At 37.1% G+C, this 25711-nt stretch overlaps 1 protein-coding gene across 7 annotated transcripts in view; it reads right to left on the minus strand.

The window, feature by feature from the left end:
• The window catches only part of RPS6KC1 (ribosomal protein S6 kinase C1), a 380719-nt gene that overhangs the window by 220206 nt on the left and 134802 nt on the right, over positions 1-25711 (minus strand). For all 7 annotated transcript variants that reach the window (XM_047840895.1, XM_047840893.1, XM_047840894.1 and 4 more), the window contains 4 exons: positions 23008-23055; positions 21679-21811; positions 10963-12558; positions 10602-10691 (listed from right to left, as the gene is read on the minus strand). In XM_047840895.1, the coding sequence (XP_047696851.1) occupies positions 10602-10691; positions 10963-12558; positions 21679-21811; positions 23008-23055 (1867 nt within the window). The remainder of the gene's footprint in view (positions 1-10601; positions 10692-10962; positions 12559-21678; positions 21812-23007; positions 23056-25711) is intronic.

A 25711-nucleotide genomic window follows, 5' to 3' on the forward strand; every position in this document is an offset into this window, starting at 1 on the left:
GAAGAAAAAGAAGCCAAGTATGCACTCTCAGACTTGAGGAAACCTAAAAGACACTAGAGAGTGCTCGATTCAGCAGCACATACACCAGAAGACCCTGGAGAGACCATGCAATCCCAGCATTACTGAAATCACGACATATACCTAAGTATAGGTAGAGAGAGGCCTTGCTTTTTAGGATTACACAGTTTAAACCACACACACGCATTTGCCAAAGACGTGACTCAAAAATAAGCAAAGATAATGTTAAGACTCTGCTGGAAATTGTATAGAATTTGAAAAACCTAGAAAGTGCATGTCAAACTCCCGCTTTAAATAAAGACCAACCTTTCTACAAAGCTTCACAAAGATGAATCACCTTGCATTTTAAGCAATTTGGTACCCTCAACATCTCAAATTCAGAATTTACTTTTCTTTAAGGGTCTGTAACTATTATACTGCTTGGTCAGTAAGGGAGTCTGACAGTCTACATTTAGTTCTCTGATGGGTTTGATAAGGCACGCTTCCAGTCTGAGGCCACCACTTGATTCTGTTCTGTGGTTTCTCACCAAGGGACCCACACAGGTGATGTCACCCTTCCCTGGACCCTTTTACTCACAACACAGTTGCCCAGACCCGCTGCAAAACCCTCCAGACAATTCCAGAACCTCCCTCTGGCAGTATGTTCTTCTGTTGCTATCTTCCTTATAGGACACGGTAGGAAATAGAGTAAATTTTCTTAGTAGTTCACATATAGAGAAATTCTATTTTCTTTATTATCTTATTTTCAGAATAAGTATTTAAATATTTCTCCCACTTTCTTAACTATACTTGTTAAATAAACAGAATCTTAGAAGCCTCATTTCTTTTCACTCTCAAAGTTCTAGTAACTGTGGAACTCTTATTAAAAGATCATATAAAACTCAGTAAAAAAGTTGCAATGAAATTGCAACAATTGTTGCAAATAAAGTATTTATGTAATAGTCAAACCAACATTTAGATGCTGGAAGAATCTGTCACATAAATGATACAGCACTTTATCCAAATATCAGAATGATGGAACAATTTTAAAGGCATAGATCCATGCAATAAATTAAAATGATAATCAGTAATAAGCATATTTTGGGGGCAAAGGGAGATACAGTTTTCTAATGCCACAGGGTTTAAAAAAATTATGTTAAATATCTGACTTTAAGGATTCCAATTCTCACTTTTAGAAGAGAAACATAAACAACACAAGTACCTTATTAGCTTTTACGGTAAAAGAGAGATCTTTGGTGAAGAAGACAATATAAAAATGAAGCCACAATGGCCTCCGATAGGAATAGAGAAAAGTGTAAAAAAAAAAATCTGATCTATCATTAGTGACATACTTGGACCAAGGAAAAGAACATCTTTCTTCGGCAATGAGCATTCATGTCAGCTAGGGCATGGAAACATTAGTACTGTGTTCCTACACAGTCTTTCCCTGCAGCATCTGTTGCTAATTGAAAGGGACTAGAATTACAAAATTCTAGTCAATTTCTCTCACCAGCGCTTGCTGTGTATAAAGATTTTCTATGCAGGGGCTGAGCATTAGTCTTCCACTACAGCTGATGACTAAAGAACAAAGAGAAAGAAACACAGAAGAAAGCATTTTTTTTTTTTTTAATCCAACAATATATGGAACTAAATGGTAAGAAGAGAAACAGCTAAGCACATCTTTTGTTAGTTTGGTAAATTACAATTCTGTAAATACAACTATTCACCTGTAAAGGTCTATTAACATTCCAGTTAACCAACTGTATACGTGTTCTGTTTGGGTAGTCTCTTTGTTTACACAGGTCTTCAAAATTAATTATCAATACTATACCAATTATGTCCCTTATTTCTAGCTCCTAGGCACAGTGCCTGGAACACAGGAGGCACTTAATAAATGTTTGCTGAATACATAGATCCTCCTTGTGTTCTGTGGCACTGCACATTCAAGGCATTCAAAGCTTCTACTAAGGCCTCATCACATTCATTTTCCTTAAGTTCCATTGAGCACAGAGATCTCCATTCAGTCCTTTCGTACTTTTATATATGGTAGGCTAGAAAGTTTCAAACATTATCTAAAGCACACCCTGGCTGCTGAATGAAACACAGATTAAAGCAGGGTGAGAATGGAGGTCAGTCAGCTGATGACTACAGTAGTCCAGGCAAGAGATGACGGTGGCTTAAAGAGGGTGGTAGAACAGACGCCTTCCAGGACACTTCTCTGCAGAGCGCAATGGCCGCTACAGTCTGTTCTGACATGGATAGCGCATGGCCAGGGGAAAAGCTGAAGAGCCCTGGGAGCAGGAAGAAGACAGGATTGGGAGGTAACTCATGGTTTCCCACGCCCCTGCTCCATGTGAGGAATCCAGGCACACAATCACACGAAATGTGCTACAAATGTGCAAGCTGGCTACAATATCTGGCTGCCAGTCTGGTGAGATAATTAGTATCACTATTGTTTTTAATGTTATCAAAACCAGTGCATCGTAGGACATCTACACTACTTAGTTTTCCCAAGGGTATTTATTATTTTAGATATAGAGACGATTTTTTTAAAGTTTCCTCAAACAAGACAAAATGTTGCAACTGAGAACAAAACTAAAAGCCGTATCAACCATGAGAGTGAAATTTCATTTTAGTTCCAGGTTTGAATTGTTTCTCTAATACCTAGAAGCTAAATGATCAAAGTTTAGACATTTAAAGTTTAAAAGTCTGAAGGTGCACAACTGTTCAAAGGAAAGAATATGGACAGAAGAAAGGTACTTGCCTAAGGTTTCACATCTCTTAGGCAGATCTTAATTCTCAGAGTAATAGACTAGCTAGAGCCTGGAATTTGCACGTTTGTAGCCTATTATTTCAAATGAGCATTTTGCTCCTGTTTTTCATATTTTATCCTACTTTAGAAAACGTTGGCTGCCCACTTCTCCATTCTACATTCCATAAAGTCCTCCAACATTGTGCTCCATTGATTATTCAAATGCCACATCTGTTGAGGAGCGTATATGAACTACTTAAAAGTTGTCAGTGTCACGTGACTCGAATTCATTAGAATATTATCCAGAGAAGCCTGGTGACAGAGGCCAACACTTTCCAGAGAGAAGAGTCTACGGCAGCTGGGGCTCCGCTCTTCACAGCACCACACGGTGACAGAAGTGTGCTGCCCTACCTCACACACACTTACTTCCCTGGCTCATCCCAGGCTCTAGCCTTGCTTCCCGCCACCACCTCATGATTAATCCATTGGTTTTCAGGTATTTTAATTACCTGAAGCCCTGGGCCAGTCCCAGTTGTATTGGGACGTAAAGACACATCCCACTCAGAGAATTCAGGCTAGGCTTGACAAAATACTTAATTCTGCTTTTCTACCACTACCCAGCTCTGAATTTCTTGTTGTGGGGGTGACCTGGCAACATGTCCTGAGCATCCTGCAATGATCTGCGGAAGTTGGGTCAAAACTCGTTGACTTAACTTGATTCAGCAGTCCAGAGCCAAGAATTACCTGCTGGAGGGAGTTTATAGGTATCATTACACTACCATCTTCTTGTGAGATAAAATAAGAAGTGGGTAACTACCATATGACTTCTGGTTGACTGATTATAATTATAATTCTGAGCTCTATGCAATCCTGCTTACTCTCTCACCCTGCATTTCTAGTAGGGGGAAAAAAAAAACAAACCAACAGCACGCTCCATTTTCCATTGATCATATCACAACAACTCCATTCTGAATAGCCATCGGGTGTCACAGTGTTACCCAACCAAAGCCATTAAAGTTGATTGATGAGAAAAAGGCTAACTGAAAATTGTGAAAATGACAGATGCAGCTCCCCCCACCACCACTGCTGCTGTCGTGTCAAGTAGGCAGGGCTTCGTGCACTGCTATTAAAGGGGCTCAAGGAACTCCGTTTGCTTTGTCATCCATTTTTTAAAACCTTAGCATTTTTAAACATTTATTTGAGGGAAGCACTTGTGAATAACTGCTCAGAAGGAGTAAGCCCTGGTTACTTCAGGGAGATTCAAATTGACAAGATTTTGCATGGTACAGGACCTGATGACTTGGTCAAAGGAGCTGGCCGATAGCTCTGGTACATGATGTTTAAGACTCAGCATTATCTCTTCTGTGTTAAGTATCAGAGGCAAAAGATAGTTCTCTTTCTTCTTTATAATAATATCCTAGTGAGGCCAAGTAACTGAATAGTTGCCAAAAATCAACTTAGACCTGAAAATCAAAAAGCAATTACAATGCAGCTATTACTCAAAACCACAAGTATCTAGTCTCTTGTTCCTCTTCTAAAAAACAATCTGCCCAAGATAATAAAGAAAAAGGTTTGGAGCAAATAAGAGGTTAAAGTTAACTTCTTTTTAATAATCTAAAGGTTGAGGTAACCCCCCATTCCCCGGTATATCAGGTACTATTACGAAATGTACGGAGATCTTGTATTTCACCTCTTCCGTATGAAAATATTACTAGTTCTTTGACTCTTACAAATTCTCTAGTTCTAATGGATGAAGAATTTCTTTTCACGAGAAGAGCTAATGTGCTATTCACTAAGGTGCCAAATAGCAAGGATGGAACATTTTGCTATTACTCAGCCTCATTCCCACTGGTGGAGGTAAATCACAATCTGTCCTGATGAGAGAAGTATGATTTCAGAATGGGTCTATTTCAGTATGGAGTGACCTTAACACAGAGGTGAAGGTAACTAGCCCATCACTGGGGGATCTGTGGAGGATCCAAGATACATCCTACCCAGGGACGGATCCCGAGGTTCCAGACCTTCAAGCCAGTATAAAGCAACTCTTTAATTTTTCCATCACGAGGGGTCTGCCTGAACAAGGTAAGATTTGCGTTGACTTGAAGCTCTTTTTGCTTATCCTAATATGACTATACTCATGGCACAAACTTCATCAGTACACAGGGATTAAGTGCATCAGAGAATTTTCCTCAGTGTAAACTTTTCACTACTCTATGGCAAACTTGAAAAGTTACTGGTTCTCCCAAAGAAGATATAGATTCGGTCTTTATGACAATAAGAACTAAAAACAAAGGATTAGAAGTACTTGCTAATTGTTAAAGGAAAATGTTAAAACATCTAATATGTACAAGAGAGTTACTGTTGAAGTTTTGCTGAAGGGTAAATCAAACAAAAGAATCAGTGTTTGAAACATAATGTTTAAATATTAACCACAAATATTTTACTCTTTTCAAAATTATTTCTATAGCTCCCTCTTGCCTTTTTCTTCTTTCTCCTTTGGGAAAAAAAATTCTAAAAGCCTACACCGGGGATACAACCATATTTCCTGGTTAGATCATTATTAGTTCAAAATACGTATCTATATTCATTTGAGTTCTCTCTCAACTTCACATTCCTAAAATAGATCACTCATGCTTGCTAAGGTTACCCAGGACCCAAACATTCTCAGATCCAAATGATTCTTTCTTCTTTAAACAATTTTGTTTGTGGAGAATCTTGGCAATCAAATTTCACCCTACTCAAAAAGTGTCTTGGCTTCTCTCCTCCAAATGAAAATACTTTCCATAAATCCCTCATTTCTGCATAATACATATTATATAAATACCTTACAAATGAGTACAGGTATACACTTAGAAAGTCCTCCAAGTGAAATAATTATTTTAACCCTACTAATATTAGACAAGAAATCAGTATGTAACCTTGGGGGAGAAATTCTTGCCTTAATAAAATAAACTTGAATTCTGACTGCATTTTGTGTAAGAACGGTATTAGATGATTTGACACCTGTGATACTTTTTATACCCTACAAATCTATTTGGCTAGTGATAAATTAAGGTCTAGGAAGTCTTAAATAACATGCCCAAGGTCATGCAATGAGTTAACGGCTGATGTGGGACAAATATTGAAGTTTGGTCATTCTTAATTCTGCCTTAATATTCTAAATCTTAAACTTAATGATGGCCTCATGATATTTTAAACCATCCATGGTCTGAGTCCTAGATCTAATTATCAAATACATAACTACGACATAGAGCACCATGCTTAAAAAAGCAACAAATGACATGTAAGACCCATTTATGAAAAAGGGCAGAGGAGACTACCCCCAAAAAATATATTCATAGCCTATTTGATAAAGTCAGGCTAGAAGAGCAAAGGGTGATAGTAAATAAATGTCATGCTCTAAAACTGAATTTTACAGATAGTTTCAGCATGATTTTTCTATGTTTCACTTTTCACCGTCAGCTGTGAGCTGTTTCCAAGTGTGAAATCGCCTAAGAGAGGAAGCAAAGCTGTCATTTGACATCTGGGAGCGTGGAGATTGGGCTGCAGTAAAAAGCATTTTGGACTTCTTCAATTTACACACATATTCACCTATAAATTGTCAAGTCTGAAAAGTATTCAACGAGAAATATCAATGTAAATTTCAAGCATTTATAAAGGCTCATAGTGGAGTGGAAAATAAAGGTGAAGGACACACTCTGATAGGTACGATATCAACTTGTGAAGACTGGAATGAGAAACTTAAGTGATTCAATTAGCATAATAACGAACATATCAACAATTTTACTCACTTGCCTTAGATTGCATATTAAACTTTCCAATACAGTCTTTTGTGCTTTATATGCTTAATATTAGAGGTTCTATTTCCTAGCTGCTTTTTTTTACGATGAGAGTCAAGACTTAAAAAAATACTGGTAAAAAAAAAAATACTTTCTTGACACTTTATTCTTCCTTTATACTTAAAATGCTGTAACAGAAATTTATTCTACATTATGGTAAATCATTTCAATGATAAAGCACATAAAATCCTTTGTGTGTGGTATACACAGATACAGAAATAAAATGAGAGTAATGACAAGGAAGTCCTCTAGAGAAGAATAATCAATTTACTCCAGTTTTTATTCTATAACCTCTCACAACGAAAAACAGGAGAACCTGTCTGTAGGGCTCTTAATAAAGTATCTAAAAAGCTCCCAATATGGAAACCAGGCAGTGTTATGTTTATATTCCTATGCTATACCATCTATTCCCACTCCGGGGGTCTGTTTCTTTACTCTCTCTCTTCCTGAACTCTGTCCTGTGTTTCTCTAGTATGAAAGGAACCCATTTACCATGAATGATGTTTATTTAAAATACAACCTTTCTAGAGAACCATCCTAGATAATCTAAGGATACAAAGTGAACCTAAAAGGAATGATTTCTACTTTGAAAACAGGGCTGGGTTTGATCAGTGAATTCGTATTCTCAAGACCCTCTTGATGGGCCTGCAGCTGCAGCCATTTATTTGCTGGCTTTTTCACAGATGTAGACAGAGAAAGCTCATTGGTTTTTGTCTTTTTGTTACTGGACTTGTTTTCCTTAATATAAAAAAAGTGGTAACTTTTTCAAAAAGTTCTTCAGGTCATTGTAGAAACTTGTGAATATCAGATATCCTTGGTAGTATGCAGTGCTAAAACGACCATGACTTTTTAAAATCTAAGATCGCAAAGTTGGCAGAAACTCTACTTAAATAACAGAAGGTGATCATTTGCATTTCAAAATTTATCTATCTTGCTTTTCCCCTCAATTAGACCAAAACATGTTGATTCACAGGTTTCTGTGTGTGTGTGTTTTCTTTTTTAAACTTATTTATAGAGCAGAATAATGGCCCCCCTGCTAGTTTGGCATGTGCTCAAGTTTCTGTCCGTGTAAATCGAATCTGTTACTGGAAATTTTTCTCAAAATATGAAGGCACATCATCCACAAGATGAAAAGATACATTGCTGATATTATAAAGTACAGGGCAGGTGGATAATGTTTTTAGGACAAAAATGTGATAAGGATTCCCAGGAGGGAGGAGTGGTCGGGGTAGAGGCTGCATGCTGTTTAAACAGAAGTGGGTCGTTCTCATCACGATCTTATGACAACTTTACTTTCTAACCAAACATCAGCTGCTGGACATGCCTTAGAGTTACTCGGACAATAATACTAAGGTTAGAATTAGAAAATGGAAGGGCAGAGGGGATGTGGGAGAGTATTACTGCAACCCTTAGTGTTTCTAAGAGTAGAGCAAAAGATGACTAAGTACTCTGTGTCCCCATGTGTTAATGGATTTGCGACTTTTAAGCACTGAAATATTAGCATATTAGCACTGTTCCCACCCTTTGGGGAGGAAACACTATTTATAGTGTTCATCAGTAGCACTGCTGTTCACTTTTGAAACAAACAGTAATTTACAATTTTTGGTTCCAGTTCCCCTTGCATTGTAAGCTAGGTGTGGGAGAACGCAGACACTTGACGGAGTTCTGTAACTCTGGGTTTACAATCATCTACATTACAAGGCTAGCTCTACTTTTCAGTTAAGGCCATTACTGGTTTTATTTTCCCCTGTTGATGAAACAAATTAATAGGTCCCAAAAATAGAAGAGACTTTCTACATCGTTCAATGCATGATATAATGCTAGGGCACTTTTGCAACTCACAAAGCTTGAAAGTACAATTCTTTCACGCAAATAATTAAAACAAAGCCCTTCTTCAGACAGCTTTTCTCAAATGTTAGTGAAGGACAACCTGGAAAATGACAGCAAAAATCCATTAATGGTAGACTGCCACCTGCTGGTAAACTATGAGAACTGTGATTCGTGGGGAAAGGCTTAAAAATAAAAATAGGGAACTGATCTGGATTAAATTTGCTGTTTCGAGTACACAAAAATAAAAGTATCTACTTGTTGATGAATGTAGTATAGTTTTGTTAAACACATATTAAAATTTTCAGGTGGTCAACATGCTGTGAATGTTAAAGTAAACATCGTACGTTGAAGAAACAATTCTGCTAGAACACCAAAGCATAACCTTACAGTTTTCGAGAAGAAAGTGACAATAAAAATAGGAAATAAGGAGTCAGTTATAAACACTAAACAAGGCCTCATCACATCTGGTGTGATATGAGGTTTATCCTGCACTTCACTTCTAGATTCAACAGGTTTCATCTAAAAGAACTCCCAGATTTGGAGCGTGTGGGTGGTTTAGTTGGTTGAGTGTCTGACTTTTAATCCATGCTCAGGTCACAATCTCATGATTTGTGAGTTCGAGCCCTGGGTTGGACTGTCAGGCTATCAGTGCAGAGCCTGCTTGGAATTCTCTCTCCTTTTCTCTCTGCCCCTATTCCACTCATGCTTGCTCTCTCTCTCCCTCTCTCTCTCTCAAAATAAATAAATAAACCTAAAAAGAAGTCCCACATTTAATTTTGATCCTTAAGCCTCCAAATTCATTACAATTAATATATGTATTTATGTACACTGGCACCTAAGATGTTATTTATCAAACTATAGAAGGGGGTGAGTATTTAAAAAAAGAACCAGATAACCATAATAAAGTGATTTCACATTGAAATTATTTTTGTTATCCCATTAACTAAATCATACTAATAAGGCTTCAAAAAACAGCATAATATTATCTACTTGAGAGAAACAAAAAACGGAGGCATGCTCTATTGTCCCTAGGAAGAAATAAAATCAAACACCCCTAATTTGAGGGAAGAAAGAGGAAAAGAAACAGAACACTAAGAAAAAAAAAAACCAAATCACGTTTTCAGGAAACAGTTTTGGGATATTTGCTTTGCAGGCTGAAAAACTTAGCTATTCCCCAATCCAGGAGTAATTCTTAACAATGAAGGTTGTAACTTAAAACAATATAGCTCTTTCAATCCTAATTATAATCACTTCCCATTATGCAGGGAAACAATGTTAGCATCAATAATACACTGGTTAGCTAGGAAGCGTTAAATACTGTATTAATCAACAACTAAGCAGATCATGTCACCATAATCAGCTTGAACCTCCTTTGAAAGCCAGTGGGGTGACAAGTGAAGTAACTTGGACTATCCAAAGAGGCTGAGAGCCGGGCAAAAGGTGAACGAACTTTGGATTCAAATATAGCCCCATCTGCACTGACAGAAAGACACTCACACAAATCCAATTCATATGCTTACGTGACCTGTAATTATCAGCAAAGGATATAACACCCCCCGAAATAAAGCTCTAATTAAAAAAATAATAATAATAAAGACAATACAGTAAGAGCAAGAGAAATCTGTTGTGTTGAGTATTTGGCTAAACTGGCTATTTTAAAGCAAGAAAAACATGCTTCCTAAAATGTCTCAAATACAGAGAGAACTCTAAAATCTGCTCTGCATGCCAGGGCACCTCATCATTGAAGTCACAGTACTGCATTTTTAAAAATTCCATATTTTATCCACTTTTCTCCTTGGGAATTTTACCCCTGTAGTTGGCTACCTCTCACATCTTAATAAAACCATCCACTGAAAGAGGTTCGGGGTATTCAAAGGTCCTTCTAAACACTGAGAAGTTAAGACACTTCTAAGACAGAATTAACTGTCTCTCCTAAGAGAAGTACAAGCCCATTTAACAACAAATACACACACACACACACACACACACACACACACACACACACACACACACCTCTAGAATATATAATGGTTTCTTCCCCAAATTTTCTTTTTTTGAAGGATTTGAGAGATACCCAAACCCAACACCTATGTGAACCGCTAGAGAAAAATACAACTTTTATAAGGAAAAGAGAGAGGCGGAACTACTTTTTCAAGTGAAACATTTTAAGAGATTGCTCTAACCTGGGGCACAGTACATTCTCTCCATGGCATCACTGTCACAGGAATCTTCAACCTCGCTCCACCTGCTAAAATACGTTAGCTGAATGTGTCCTAAAAACAAAACGACAGGAGAAATCAAAACATTTTTCTCTTCCATTTTCTGCAGAAGTGAACTGTAATTACTCCTTTTGTAGCTAAAAACAGTATCATTAAGAATAATGGCATCATTAAGTACTAGAAGCTATTACTGGGGGTGAATTTGCCGCACTGATAATGAAGCTCTAGACAGGAAATGAAGATACTAATTACAAGATAAAACGCCTACTCAGTTAATTGGAAGCAACAGCGAATAAAAAGAAATGCATTTGCAAAAGTTCCTGACCTCTATCATTCAATAAGATGTTGTTTGGGTTCAAATCGCGGCACACAATTCCCTCTCTATGTAAAGCATCAAGGGCTACCACCATTTCAGCTGCCCATCTTTGAATGCAGCCCTCGGGGATGTAAAACCTGGAGTTTAGTGCTAATTTTTTATCAAGGTCCTCAAAAATCTGATGTATTTCCTTGTCTCCTTCTAGTGCTAATCCACTCTCTCCCTTAGTCTCTGAGTCTCTCTGAAACAAAGTCAGTTCCTCTTTAGCCAAATCCTCAGTTTGATCTGTAAACAGCAATACTTCTTCAGTTTTTAAAGTGTCTGTGTTTACATTATATTCATTAGCACCTGAGAGTGGGTTAGAAATATGGAATATGCTTTCTTCTGTGTTGGCTGCAGTGACTGCAGACTCAACCGCTCCAAGTCCTTGGAACTCAGGATCCGAGCTGTGTAACAAAGACACGTCTCCTGAACTACTGTGATCACCGGCTGTCACAAACAACATCCCAAGATCCCCCTGCGCGCCGTGTTTCTCCGCTATACTATGGGATTTAGGCCTGGAGGGATCACTCAATTCCTCTGTGCCATTTTCCTCACTTGCTTGGCGTTGTTCAGTACTAAGCCTGAGGCATAAAACATCAGGGGCTTCCAACAATTTACTTTCAATTATGCCTATATTAGTCTGTGTAAACGGAGTGGGTCCCATTGCTTCACCGTCTTTGATGGGCTCCAGTTCACCAGGTAGATTTACAAGGAGATCGGGCCTTCCTTCATCAGTGCCGATGACATCATCAAAAGCAGCATCTTTAAAAGAAATAACTGGGACAGAGTCATCTGAGCCCCTGCTAATGGTGTCCTGAGCTATAAACTCTACCTTGCTTTCACTAGTACTGAAACCCCTGGAAGTGCCGTCTCCATCTGGAAGAGTGAAAAATGGTTTCAAAGGCTCTGACTTTAGACTATACAATTTTTCTCCAAAATCAAGGCCTAGGAGTTCACTAGTGCTATCCTTACTGTCTATTCTAAAGAATTCCATGGGGCTGTTTTTAGATCTACTAAGGGAATCGGACGTTCTTGGAGAACTATCTGCTTCTAGGTCATCATCTCCAGCAAAGAACTTCAGCTCGTGAGCTATGTGCTGGGTGCTGGGGCTGCCACTGTCAGCAGCAAGGTGTGCTGGGAAGCTTTCGATAACTCTAGGATCAACAGCATTCCCTCCGATCTTCACGAAAGGCTCCTCATTCAAGGACCCTGGCTCAATCTTTTCTTGCCCATATTCATTGCAGAGGGTCAGATAACTAGTGGTACATTCCTCTTCTGAACTTGAGCCAGAATCTGGCCATTTTGGAGAGCTATCTTGGCCTTCTTCGTCTTGGTTGCTATCATCTTGAGAGCTTGGAGTAAGACTTGTCTTCAGAGGCAGAACTTTAAGCATCGTTCCACCATCGCTTCCTCTGGATTCAAAGCTGCTGCTGTCCTGAGGACTAGAAGTTGGCTGTTGCAGGTGAACTTTAGTGAGTGCAGATTTTTTCACTTCCCCGATGTCAAAGCTTTCTTCAGGACTTCTGTTTAGAAACTTACTGATATATGACCAGAGTTTGCCACCTGTGAACAAGTATAACCAAAAAAATTTTTAAGATCCCCAAATTAATGGTTACTTATTGAAGGCAAAAGAAAAACCAAAAGCATTCTAATAATCAATCAAAAGCAAGTCAGCAATATCCATTAATATCAAGTATGCTATAAAACAAGCATTTTAATAAAATGTATTTTTTTGTGATTGCTGACTGGTGAGTATAGTTTTAAACCTATCTCCTGATATCAATTATTTTTTAAATGACAACCTATTTCTTCCTTTGAAATTATTTTAACAAATACTAATAGGAAATCCCACAGCTAGAACACTGCTGTAAATATGATTTAGCTGTTGGAACATGTGATTATGTTCTGAGCTGTTTATGTAATAATTTTTCAAGCATGGCCCCTTGGTCAAGTGGAAATACATAAATAAGTGCTGCTTAAAACTGTATATACTATAGTGTGTGTGGGGGGGGGGGTGTGTGTGGGGGAATCAGCAATATTATTCCACTTTAAAATGCCCAGTCCAAGATTAGAGGGGAGATATGGCATCCGGTATATAATTATGCCATTATAAATGACATATTAATAACATTTTCCCCATTTTCTCCCTTCCCCACACACATCACGTATGGTAGAAGACCAAGTAAACCAGCTGAGGAAAATTAATTGGGTATTAATGGGGCAGGCTACTGCAATTCTGATTCTATATTCTGATATATATCAGAAACCTATAAAAGTAAAATCATAAAAATCAATTTCACAGAAATCATAGAAATCAAATAAACACAAAGCAATCCAATATTTTACCAGCAATACTTGTTAGGTAGTTGTTTCACTTTACTTTTCTTTTGTTTTAACCATTAAAAACTCAGCCCGTTTTACTCATTAGAATCTTTGAATAAATAACTATAATAAGTATCAAAAACCCATCAAAACTTTACTGTATTGCAAGAAGAAAGAACAGTTCAATTTGATCCAGAAATCTGATAAACAATAATTGCAGAAGCATACTTTGTGAAGATACAACTGTATCTTCCAAAAATGGGAAATAATGTGTTAAACATGAATCCCCTCTATTAACATGGAAAAGGCAATTTTTTTCAGCACATTTTTAATGTCTTTATTAAGCATCCTATACCAAGAGTAACATTCGTAAGAGAAATAATTACTGACAGTCAATTATATCTATAAAAAGGTAAGTGGAAGCATCCAAAAAACTCTTTTTTGTACACTTCCTTTTCATTTCATTTAGAGGGACTCAGTAAATACACAAAGCACCCAGTACTGTGCCTGCTATCGAGTAAATGTGCAGTAAAGGTTAGCTGTTACAATATTAATCCTAAGATATTCAGACATCTCCTCTACCAGTGACCTAGTTAACAGTCTTCTCCCATTTTGATAGTAATTAGTAGTATTGGACATTAGGGCATTTAACTTTTCACTCTCATTCTTTTCTTGGCTAACTTTCTGTCCTCATTAGGTTATACTTAGTGTTTCATATCTCCCCAGAGTCAAATTAAAATTTAAGGGTTCATATATAGCTTTGAAACACATTCACAAAAGACGGCATGCATTGATTCCATCTTTTTTTTTTTTTAGTTTTTTGACAACAATAACCACATTCCTCTTATCACAAACACCTCTATTGTGGCACACTGACAATAAAGCCTGAACCTGAAGCTGGAATTCCTGTATGCAATCCAACTATAACAACGTGTGTTGTTTTCAGTTCTCCTAGATGGGGACTACTGTGAGGACAGGACCGTCTTTTTCATCTTTCTCTGTCTACTGCCTGATCAGTGCACAGGACATGGCAGGCATTCAGTCAGTGGCAGGCATTCTTTAACTCAGATGGTAACTCATCAGAATGTGATGTGCCATCACAAAGCAGACAGTCTCTGTACTCACAAAGTTCCAGAAATAGCAAGACACAGTAAAGTTCCAAGAAAAGTTTCATTCATTCTTAGGCCAATTTCACCTAGATGAACTGCTGAAATCTAAAATTCAATATGCTTAAATTCTTTCTTCTTGCCCCCAAATCACTTCCTATTTCTGACCTCTAAGCCACTCTGGCACAAAAGCTTTGGACCAAACTTAAGATTATTTTTTCCTCCTTTGTTCTTTCTACATCTGACAAGTTTCCAAGTCCTATAGGATATACCCACAAGGTTTCACATAACGTTTCACACAGTCTTCCTCTTCCATTGATTCCTTTGGCCATTCTCCTTGGAATAACTTTATAGTTACAACCAGATTCCTGCTTTAACTCCTTCCTGTACCACTCTATCATACTAACTGCTGCCCAGTTAATCTTCCACTTTAGCACAGATCTTACATTATTTCTCCATTCAAGAACCCAAATCCCCTCGACCCCCTGAGTGATATACCAGCCCCACAGAGGCACTGAACTCCTCAGTAATACAGTGTGTCAAGCTATGATTTGGTTCTCCCCCTCAACTCATCAAATACTTCATCTGAATTGGATTTCTCCAAATATAACCCATGCTGGGCTTTTGCTCAAACTATACCTACCACTTAAAGAATTTACTTTCTTATTAGTTTGTCCAACATCTGCTTGTCAAAATCCCAACTATTCTTGACAGTCTCTCAGAATTTGTTTTCTTTTACCAATTTTTTTGATATCCCCTCAGCAGATATGACTCCTATCTTCTCTGAATTTTTTATATCACTTAGTCCCTCTTACAACATTTAAAATATTCTATTTCACATTAATATTACTTTTATACCTTTATCATCTCCTTTACCAGACCACAAGGAGAGGATTCTGCCTAGCATATAAAATAATATGTATTAAATAAGTATTTATTAAATTGGGTTATAGAAAGATGGTATCCTTCCAAGTATTTTGAAAACCTTTCAAGAATAAGGGTCTATAAATATTAATAATGTCATTATTTTTTATCATGCTTTCTTCCTATTTTAAAACAAATATATGGCTTCATTATAAACAATTTAAATAAAGAAAAAGAAAAAGAAAAATATACAAATCACCTAGAAACACCATTAACTATTTGTACATTTATTTTCAGGCTTTTTATTTGTGACTAACATCACATCATGAACATTTTCTAATTTTCATGAGACTATGAACTTGAATGGGCTATACAGCATATCCATGGGATAGATGTTCATCTATTGTTGGACATTTACATTGTTTCCAATCTTTTACTATTAGAATTAAAATAGTATGTACCTTCACATGGAAGTATTTGACATCTCTGACAATTTCATCAATATAGAATACCAGAGACGCAAGTACTGGATCAAAAAGCATGAATATTTTTAATGCTTCTGTTATGTGTTATGAAGCTATTTACAGAAAGGCTGTACCCAAATCCACTCCCATAAGCACTGTGTATTAATGCCATCTTCATAGCAACTTGCCTATATTGGATATTACCAAGTTGACCGATTTGATTAATCAAATATGGCATCTCACTTAATTTCCATTCTTTTCATTATTACATAGAATTTTTAAATGTGATGGTTGACACTTTCTTTATAAAATTTATTCCTAGCCTAAACAAGCATCCTAAAGTAGACTGTAAAAAGTGCATTTTTCAAGAGAAAACAAAACTGTTTTAGCCCTTCTCCATTGTTGCTAGGTACCCAGGTAAACTTAATGCTTGATATGGAGCTATGGAAACAAAATTTGAGTCCTATCCCATATTTTTTATCAATTACAAAAATCATGAAAATCACAAAACTTACAAGAACACATTATTTCTATTGAAATTGGTCACCCACAAAAGCTGAATAGGTTTTCCTTTCTATCAAGATTAGGCCTAATAGACAAACTTACACACATGTCGACATTATTATTATAACATTAAAAACATTATCCTTTTTAAAAAAAACAACCCTGTTATTGATAAATCTCAAAATATAAACAGAAAATACCTAACACATTTATAATTTTTAACACTTTAGAAATATAAATGACACCTTTCTAAGCACCATTGAAGCATATAAAATTGGAGATATTAGCTATTTTAAGCTATGAAATTAGAAATTCATAAAGTTTAATAAAAACTCTGTGTCTCTCATTAAATTTTACTGATATTCTGAAAGACTGCAAACAATATTTGTTAAATTTGCTTGGCCAGAATTAGGACCTGACATTAACAGGTCTGATAAAATACCGCTGAACAATGCTCAAAATCATTTTCTGAACCAGGAATTCCAATTCAAGAAATTCATGCTACAAATAGTTCTCAAAAAAAGAAAACAGAAGTATACAAAGACATATAAGCAAAAGTACTAGAAACAATTTAAACACCAATTAATAAGACAATAGTTAAAAAAATTATAAGTCTATAAACCAAATATTCTTTATTCAAAGAAATAATAGCAATATTTGCAAATATAGTAAAACCTTGGATTGCAAGTAACTTGCTCTGCGAGTGTTCCACAAGATGAACAAACATTTCTAATAAATTTTAACTTGATAAATGAGCGATGTCTTGCAATAAGAGTACTACACGACGCCAAATGTCACGTGATCACAACTGAACCAATGATTCTTGAAATTCACTTTGATATACAAGTGCTTTGGATTATAAGCACGTTTCCGGCACGACTCATGTTCGCAAATTAAGGTTTTACTGTACTTACATAGCGTTTACCATGTGCTAGGTACTATTCTAAGTGTTTCACATATATGAACTGCTTAATCTTCACATCAACTATAGGAGGTAGGTAACTATCATCCCTATTTTACAGATAAGGAAATGGAGGCACAAAAACGTTAAATACCTTGCCCAAGGTCACACAAGCTAACAGTAGTCTGACTCCAGATTCCTTGTTTTTAATCACTACACTGGTCTCTCTTAACACAGACCTATATATACTGCTAGGGAAAGTCACCCAAGGCACACTGTTAAGATAGGGGAAGAAAACAAGCTATAGAACAATATGTAGGATCCATTTTTTTTTAACTAGACGGGTAGGGAGAATATGTTTATACACAGAGGAAAATTTCTCCTATTTCTAGAAAGTGGAACAGGGCATAAAAGTGACTAGGAGGGGAGATTTTTTATTTTTATTTTATGTACTTCCATATATAGTTCAAATGTATTGCTTTACATATTAGTTTCATAATAAAAAAAAACTTGTTAATAAAAAAAGAATAATTTCACCCCTGGGGTCCCCAGGTAATTTGGGGTTACTCTTTCCTGTCCCTCATCTCTCCAATGTATCCACATGGGCAGGCTTTTCCAATCATTTTCTTCTAACCTAGGCATTCACCTTTTCTCCGACTCAGCAGCCAGCAATTATGCACTGAGCACCTTCTGTGCACCAAGTATTCTGCTAAATGCAGGGATACAGTCGATGAAAATGACACAGTCCCTAATCTTAGAAACTTAAAGTTTTAACGACACACACGGCCTTGACTGAATACAATTACTTTCTCACCTTTTCCTTCCCAAACAGAATTAACATAAGGGATTCATTAATAGGAACAATAAACATTTTAAATCTCTCTCCTAAAAGCCTGTCTGCTATATCCAACTGCCCACTCAACACCACCTGGATATTTAATAAGCATCTCAAACTCACAAGCCCCAAACTGAAGCCCTGATTTTTTCCCTCAAAATCGACCTCTCCCACAGCTTTCCCCATCTTAACAAATGGGAACTCACTCCATTCTTTTAGTTAGTTAAGCCAAAAACCTTGCAGACGTGTAAAGCACAATCAGGTCAGTTCTATCTTCAAAACAGATTCAGAATCTAACAATCATGTCTTACCACTTCCACCTCTAATGCTTTGAGCGAGCTACAATTATTTTCACCTGGATTGCCACAAAAACTTCCAAACTGGTCTCCCTGCTTTTGCCTTTGCCCTCCTAGACTACATTTTCCACAAAGCAGCCAGAGTGAGCCCTATCTTGCCACTCCTCTGCTCAATATCCCTCAGTGACTTCCTTTTTATTCAGCATAAAAACCAAACTATAAGCCCACAGAAGGAAGATCTGCCCACCGGCCTCCCCACTTCCCCAAGCTCTTCCCATTCTGCTCCAGCCACAGTAACCTTGCTGTTTCTTATACCCCAAATACACTCTTGGCTCCTGGCCTATTTGTTCTCTCTTTCTAAGATGCTCTTCCCTTACATATCCACAACATTCTGCCTCTTACTTCCTTCAGTTCGCTGGCCAAACGTCCCTTTCTTAATAAGGTGACCACTCTAGATAGAATAGTAACCCCCCCACACACCCTTTTGGCATTCCCTTTTCCTTCTTTTATTTCTCCATAGAATTTATCTCCGTCTGACATATATTTACTGATGTATTTGCCTATTATCTTTTCTGCTTCTCAATGTAAGCTCCATGTGGGCAAAGTCTTCATTGGTTTTGCTCACTGCCATGTTACAGCCAAGCCTGTATCCCAGTAAGCGCCAATTTGTTTCTAACTAAACAAATTAAAAATGGAAGGAAAATGAGTCCAAGAGACTTACGTGAATCCTGAATAGTCCTGTAAGCGGGAGGAAGCTAAAGCCACAAATCATAAATATTCAAGCATTTGTATTACAGAGAAAACAATTGTTCAACACTTACTTTTCAGGAATAGCTATTTATACATATGAAAGTAATGTGTTTGTGACTTATGCACAACCTTCTAATTCACAGAGGTAACAAAGAAAATACCACTAACATGTAAAAGATAGCACACCGCCCGTCAAACAGTTCACTTGATTGCTCAAGTGAGCAATCCAAAAAATTCGCCTAGATTCTTCATTCTCTAACTAGAATCCATCACAGGTCCCACTGAGTCTACCCTCAAAGCATAAGGGCTAGAACCATTATCTCTTGTCTAGACTATACATTGCTCGTAGCCGGTTTGTAATCCATTCCCTATACAACAGCCAGAGTGATCTTTTTAAAATGTAAATCAGATCTTGTCGCTGCTTTAGATAGATATCCAGGGGTTTTCCAGTGCACTTGAATAAAAGCCAAAGTCCTTACCCTTGAGTACAAGACTCCTGCCTATTTCTCCCATAGCCTCATATACGACGACTGCCCTCACCTACCATACACTGCAACCAAATTGTCTCCTTTCTTGTTTATCGAACGTTGTTTTTGCTTTTGATTTCTTAACATTGATCTCTCCCACTTACATCCAAATGGTTGTCATTCAGCACTCCTCTTAAATGGCACCTTCTTAGAGCAGGCTTCCTTGACTACCTAATCTAAAGTAGTCCCCCAGTCATCCTATTTTAGAGTTCTCTGTTAGAGATCGGTGGAGTCCCTATTATTAGGCAATATTATCATGCTTTTGGTTTTCTGTTGGACTCTCCACAAGAATGAATGTAAGTGTCAAAAGGGCAAGCTCTTTTCCTGTGTTGTTCACCTAAGAGAGAGTCTAGCGCATAATACACACTCAATAAATTTGCTGAATGTTCAATGAATCTACGGTCCCTATTTGCACTTTAATTTAATATCTTTGTGTTATAAAATCTTCGTAAAATTAAACAATAACAGTCAACAAGAAATGAACAGTCGACAAGAGATCCTCCCTCACCAAGTTTAAATAATCCAGGGCAAATTCTATGATCACGTAGCCATTCAGAGTCAGGTATGGCCAACAATAAAGGAAAAGAAGCTTGGTAAAGATCATCTGAAACAGTAGAATTTAATTGATAAAGATTTTCTCAGAACTAAAGTAAAATCAGTTGCAACAGCAGCTTTAAGAAGTGTGAGACAGAGTGAGAAGATGGCAGAAGAAAACCGGAAGTGTGTTCTGGGGAAGGAAGAGAAAGAACAGGAAGAGGCTGCAAACAGCAGAGGCAAACTAGAATCGAAAATTTGCCACAGATAATCTCCAACATGAATAATCCACCCTGGGTAATAGAATATTGACTATAATTACATTCATCCTACTGACCTTGTTCTAAATTATTATGGATTATTACTACGCAAGTTATTTTGTTCCACACCAGAGGTGGCTGTATTTCGCTATCAGATGACATGACCTCTAATTCAATAATGTCTGTAATGCACTGGTATCCTCAGATAAAAGCTGTCTATAATGTCTGAACAAAGGTGAATTAGTTATCCAATTCACACACGCAATTAACTCTCTTAATACCTGAGAGACCATGGAGCCCCTTCTGAATTTCCTATTAAATACTACATATGGAGGTCTTCCCTCCATCTGTAGTTATCTTGTGCTGTACTTCATAATAAACAATATTAATAGTTTATTGCCCCCGTCAAAAATCTTGCATTAGTTATCATAAAAGACCTCATTCCACAAAGCAATGACTCATTTTCCTGGGAAAATGCATTAAATTCAAATGCCATGCCTATTAGTAAAACACAACACGTGTTTATTCTCAGTAATGTAAAAATAATAACAACACCTTCGTGAAATATGGAAAATAATTTAATTTTTTTTTACTATTTAAAAAAACACCTCTTAAAAGCCAAAAGGCGACTGTTTATTTTGTGGGTTTGTATTTATATGCTGTATTTAGTCATTCTAAATAAAAGACTATTTATTTAAATTCAGGCATTAAAGGGCAAAAACAATCAAAACATAGTATTTTTTTGCCACCTGTTCCCTCTACCAAGAGCTGAAATTTCATAAATAGTTTGAAGGCAGGGCACCATGCCTCTGCTTTGTACGCATATGTGATGCCAATGGCTGTGTTCGTAAAAACCCAGATCAGAATAACTAGGTAATGTCAAACGTTAAGCAAATACCCGTGCATTCTAAAAAAGGAGGTAATTAATTAATTCTTCAGGGGATGCTTTTTAAGTCATCTAACATTAATGTATCCTTTTCGCAGAGAACAAAATAAAACCCCTAAAATACAACCTCGCTCTTTTAGCACACCTTCACCTTAAAGTTCTCATCAGAGTAGACCAATTCTAGGAGAAAGTAAGTAGTTATGTATATCGAACAAGGTTACTGTAGTTCAAATGAAATCCGCTGCTCACCTGGGTTTTCGTTTTCCCTCACAACTCAAAGAGAGCAGAGGAATAAGGAAACAGTTTCTTACATGTGTTTTATATGTTTCATCTGCTCATGCGATGACAGAAGTAAGAAGGACATTATGGAAACGGAAGAGCTAAGGAGATGATGACATTCTTTGCTCCATAAACAATTTAAACTACAAACTAACCTTCCGCGTGCTGCAGCACAAGAAATACCGACTCCTCAGAAATGATGTACTTGTGCAGACACACCATGTTGGGCACACAGCGGGGGATGATGGTCTTTCTGTTCCTGCTGTATTCACTGCTTTTCCTTAGACCCTGACAGAGAACAAAAAGGTCAGTTGTACCCTCAGTTGCCTTTGGAGCCTGCTGTGCTCTGTGTTTATCAACCAAACTAATCTATCCGAGTTACTCTGGGCTTCAGAGAAACCACTCATCTGCTGCTCTATGCCCCTCGGTCCCTGGAGGCTCTGCTGATGGCATCTGGCGTGAATCCAGAGAACGGAAGATGCCACAAAGCTGCCATTAAAATCAATTACGTGGGTCAGTGTTTTTATTAGAGATGCTCTCAAACTAAGTCATCAGGATGATACACAGTTATTTCTCTATGACCTTTTCTTAAGTTTTATTTTACATATATAGACAGATCTTTAAAACAGTAGACATTGTGAGATCATTCAAATTTCTGAGACACAAAAGGTATTCCTGATGAAACAGGTGATTTAAAATTTCAGGCCAAAAACAGTATAAAGACTATTTTAAGACTTCTCCAAAGGAACAAGGTGGCTATAGTTTCTGGTGTCTTACCCTGGTTTAAAAATCTGGGGCGATGCCAGTGATAAAGTATACTCAGAAAGAAATTTGTTTCCTCATATGTTAATGTAACTTACTGCCATGCTGTAAGAATCTGAAAAAAATACATACAACTAATCTGAAACTGATTAACTCTAGATGCTGTAGAAATGATTACATTAGGATATTTTAGAATATGTACTGTCATAAGCCATTTCAATTTTGAAATTACAAAATTTTACAAAATTTTACAAAATTACAAAAATTACAAAAAGGTGTTTCTTTCCTTGTTCCTAGAATTTAGATTAAAAAAAAAAAAAAAAAAAAAAAGAGTGCCAGGAATGTAGATAACACTTTCCCAAATACCTGAAACGAGACTTTAAGGCAAAATTTCAGTTCTTAGGGACTGTAATCATAATCAAAGGGCAACTGTGTGCAGTCCTCACAAATTACACAAAATGTTTTAGAGGTTTATTTAAAGTACACACTATATATTTAAACATGAGGGAATGAGTCTTCAACTTATCCAAATGACCACCTCTAAAGGCATGCTATAAAGTATTTATCAACTGTGACAAAAAACAGGAAGTAAAATAAATACAGACCACCACAAACACAAAAGAACATTCAAATACCCAAGAAAAAACATTAAATATTTTTCTTTCAGAAGCATAATTTGAAAATAAATTCCTAAATTCATTCAACATACAAATTCTACTTACTTTTAAAATGAATGTCTGCTCTGTCCTTGTGTCCATTACAAGTAAAACCTACATAAAAGACATGAGTAATGAATCATTCACAGTACAATGAAACATGGACTTGTAACTTTTGAAACTATACTTTAAAGGTTTGGGGGATGGGGAGTGTTGGAATTGACTCCACCAAAGTTGTTAATTTCTGAATAGATTTTTTTTTTTCTTTAAGTAACCAAATCACAGGCTTAAAACAGTCTTATCTAGAGTAGGTTTTACTGGGGTTCATAGGTGGCTCAATGGGTTAAGCATCCGACTCTTGATTTCGGCTTAGGTCATGATCTCACAAGTTTGTGAGTTCGAACCCTGAGTCAGGCTCTGTGCTGACAGTGTGGGATTCTCCGTCTCCCTCTCTTTCTGCCCCTCCCCAACTCGCCTGCATGTGCATGCTGTCAAAAAACCATTTTTTCAAGTGGGTTTTATTATAGTTTCCTTTTCTAAAAATTCCATATTTTAGAAACATTTCTATATATTTACTTATTTCTATATAGAGAGAATATATATATAATTATTTATATATTTTTTTAAGAAATATATTTAAAACAAATCTAGGAATTTGTTTTAAAATATATTTCTTAGGGGCGCCTGGGTGGCTCAGTTGGTTAAGGGGCCAACTTCGGCTCAGGTCATGATCTCGCGGTCAGTGAGTTCAAGCCCCGCGTCGCGCTCTGTGCTGACAGCTCAGAGCCTGGAGCCTGTTTCAGATTCTGTGTCTCCCTCTCTCTGACCCTCCCCCGTTCATGCTCTGTCTCTCTCTGTCTCAAAAATAAATAAACGTTAAAAAAATTAAAATGTATTTCTTAAAAAAATAAATTAAATTAAATATATTTCTTAGAAGGAAAAATTTTCCCTTATGGAATATATATGGTTAAGAGGAAGTAAAAAAAAAAATATATAGGCATTGCTGAAGTCTCATTTCTCTTCCTAAAACCCCTTATGTAGCAACTTGGTATAATGATCTCAATGACTCAGGCTCCAACTTAAGACTCCCTTTTGGTGCTACTTCTCTATCTAAGACTCATCCTAGCTCCTCTTTTTCCATTAGCAAATCCTGTCAGCTCTATCCTCAAAATGTACCCAAAATGTGAACTGACTTGCCAGCTATTACCCTGATCCAAACAAAGATCTACCTGGATTATAACAATGGTCTCCCAACAGATTTCTCTGCTTCCTCATTTGCTGCCCTATGGTCTGTTCTCTAAATAGCAGTCAGTGTTTTCTTTTAAAACAATAAATCCAAAAAATCACCTCAAGACCCTGCATGATCTCACCCACTGCCCCCTCAAGCAACCCCCTCCCCCCACCCACCTTGGCAGATAGGAAGAGTGCCTATAGACAAGGGATTGATTTCTCTTTACCTACCAGGTACTAAGTGTTTACTATGTGCTATGCTTTAGCCATCAATGTTAATTCTTTCAAATACCTATAAGATACTTTTACCCTTCCTATTCTACATGTGAAAACATTAAAACTTCATCTATAGAAACCATAATGGTAGATAATAACAGCATGTACCATTTGTGAGAATTTCAGTGAAATAATCTTGTAAAACTGCTTGGTATCGCCATTTAACTATTATTGCTATCACTATTATTGCTTCTTCTCCCTGACATATGCCCCCCACAGCCCCTTAAAACAAGTACTCATCTTCCCATATTCAGCTCAAATGTCTGTCTCTCAATAAGACTGATTCTCTCCTTTCTTCATTCACCCACTGTATACAGTCCCAACCCCTTGAATTTGATTTTATTTGTTCATGTGTCTATCTCCCAACCAGATTTCAAGCTTTTCATGGGTATATCATAGGCAGAATAATGGTCGCCAAGGACGTTCATACCTTAATCTCCAGAACCTGTGAATATGTTATGTTCCTGGCAAAGAGAACTTTGCAGATGTAATTAAGGTCTACAGACCTTAAAACAGATTATCTTGGATTACCGAGGAGGCTCAATCAAGTCCCATGAACCCTGAAAAGCAGAGAACTGTCTCTGGCGAGAAGTGGAAACACAGAAGTGATAATGGCAGGAGAAATCAGAGAGATGTTAAGTATGAGAGGGTTACACAGTTGCTGGTGCTAAGATACAGACACCCGCATGTCAGCACTGGAGAAAGGCCACCGGCAGCTCCCAACAAGCATGAGAAGGAGCAGACAGCTTCTAGAAGCAAAGACTAGTGTTCAGCTGATAGCCAGTAAGGAAGAGTTCAGTCCTACATCGGCAAAGAAAAGAGTTCAAACTACAATCTGAATAAGCTTGAAAGTGGGTTTTTCCCCAGAGTCTTCAGTAAGGAACACAGCAGTGCCGGCACTTTGATTATAGCCCGATATGACCCACATCAGGCCTCTGGTCCAAAGAACCTTGACATAATAAATTTAATTGTTTGAAGATGCTAAGTTTGTGGTGATTTGTTATGACAGCAATAGAAAACTAATACAGGGCAGAAATTGTATTTCTTCCAACACATAACACATCCCGATCCCATAGTAAATAAATGTTCAATAAACACAGTGAACAAATTCAGGCCTAGAAGACAGATGGCAATATGTGAAGGGAGCTTAGAAAATAAGTTGGGACTAAAGTTTCATATTTGAGCATTCTCCATCAAAATAACAGCTAAAACCATGAGACTGTACCCCCAACGAAATGTTTACACTGTGCTGGATTTCAAAGAA

Source organism: Prionailurus viverrinus, chromosome F1, assembly GCF_022837055.1.
Source record: "Prionailurus viverrinus isolate Anna chromosome F1, UM_Priviv_1.0, whole genome shotgun sequence".
In the NCBI taxonomy this organism is placed as follows: domain Eukaryota; kingdom Metazoa; phylum Chordata; class Mammalia; order Carnivora; family Felidae; genus Prionailurus; species Prionailurus viverrinus.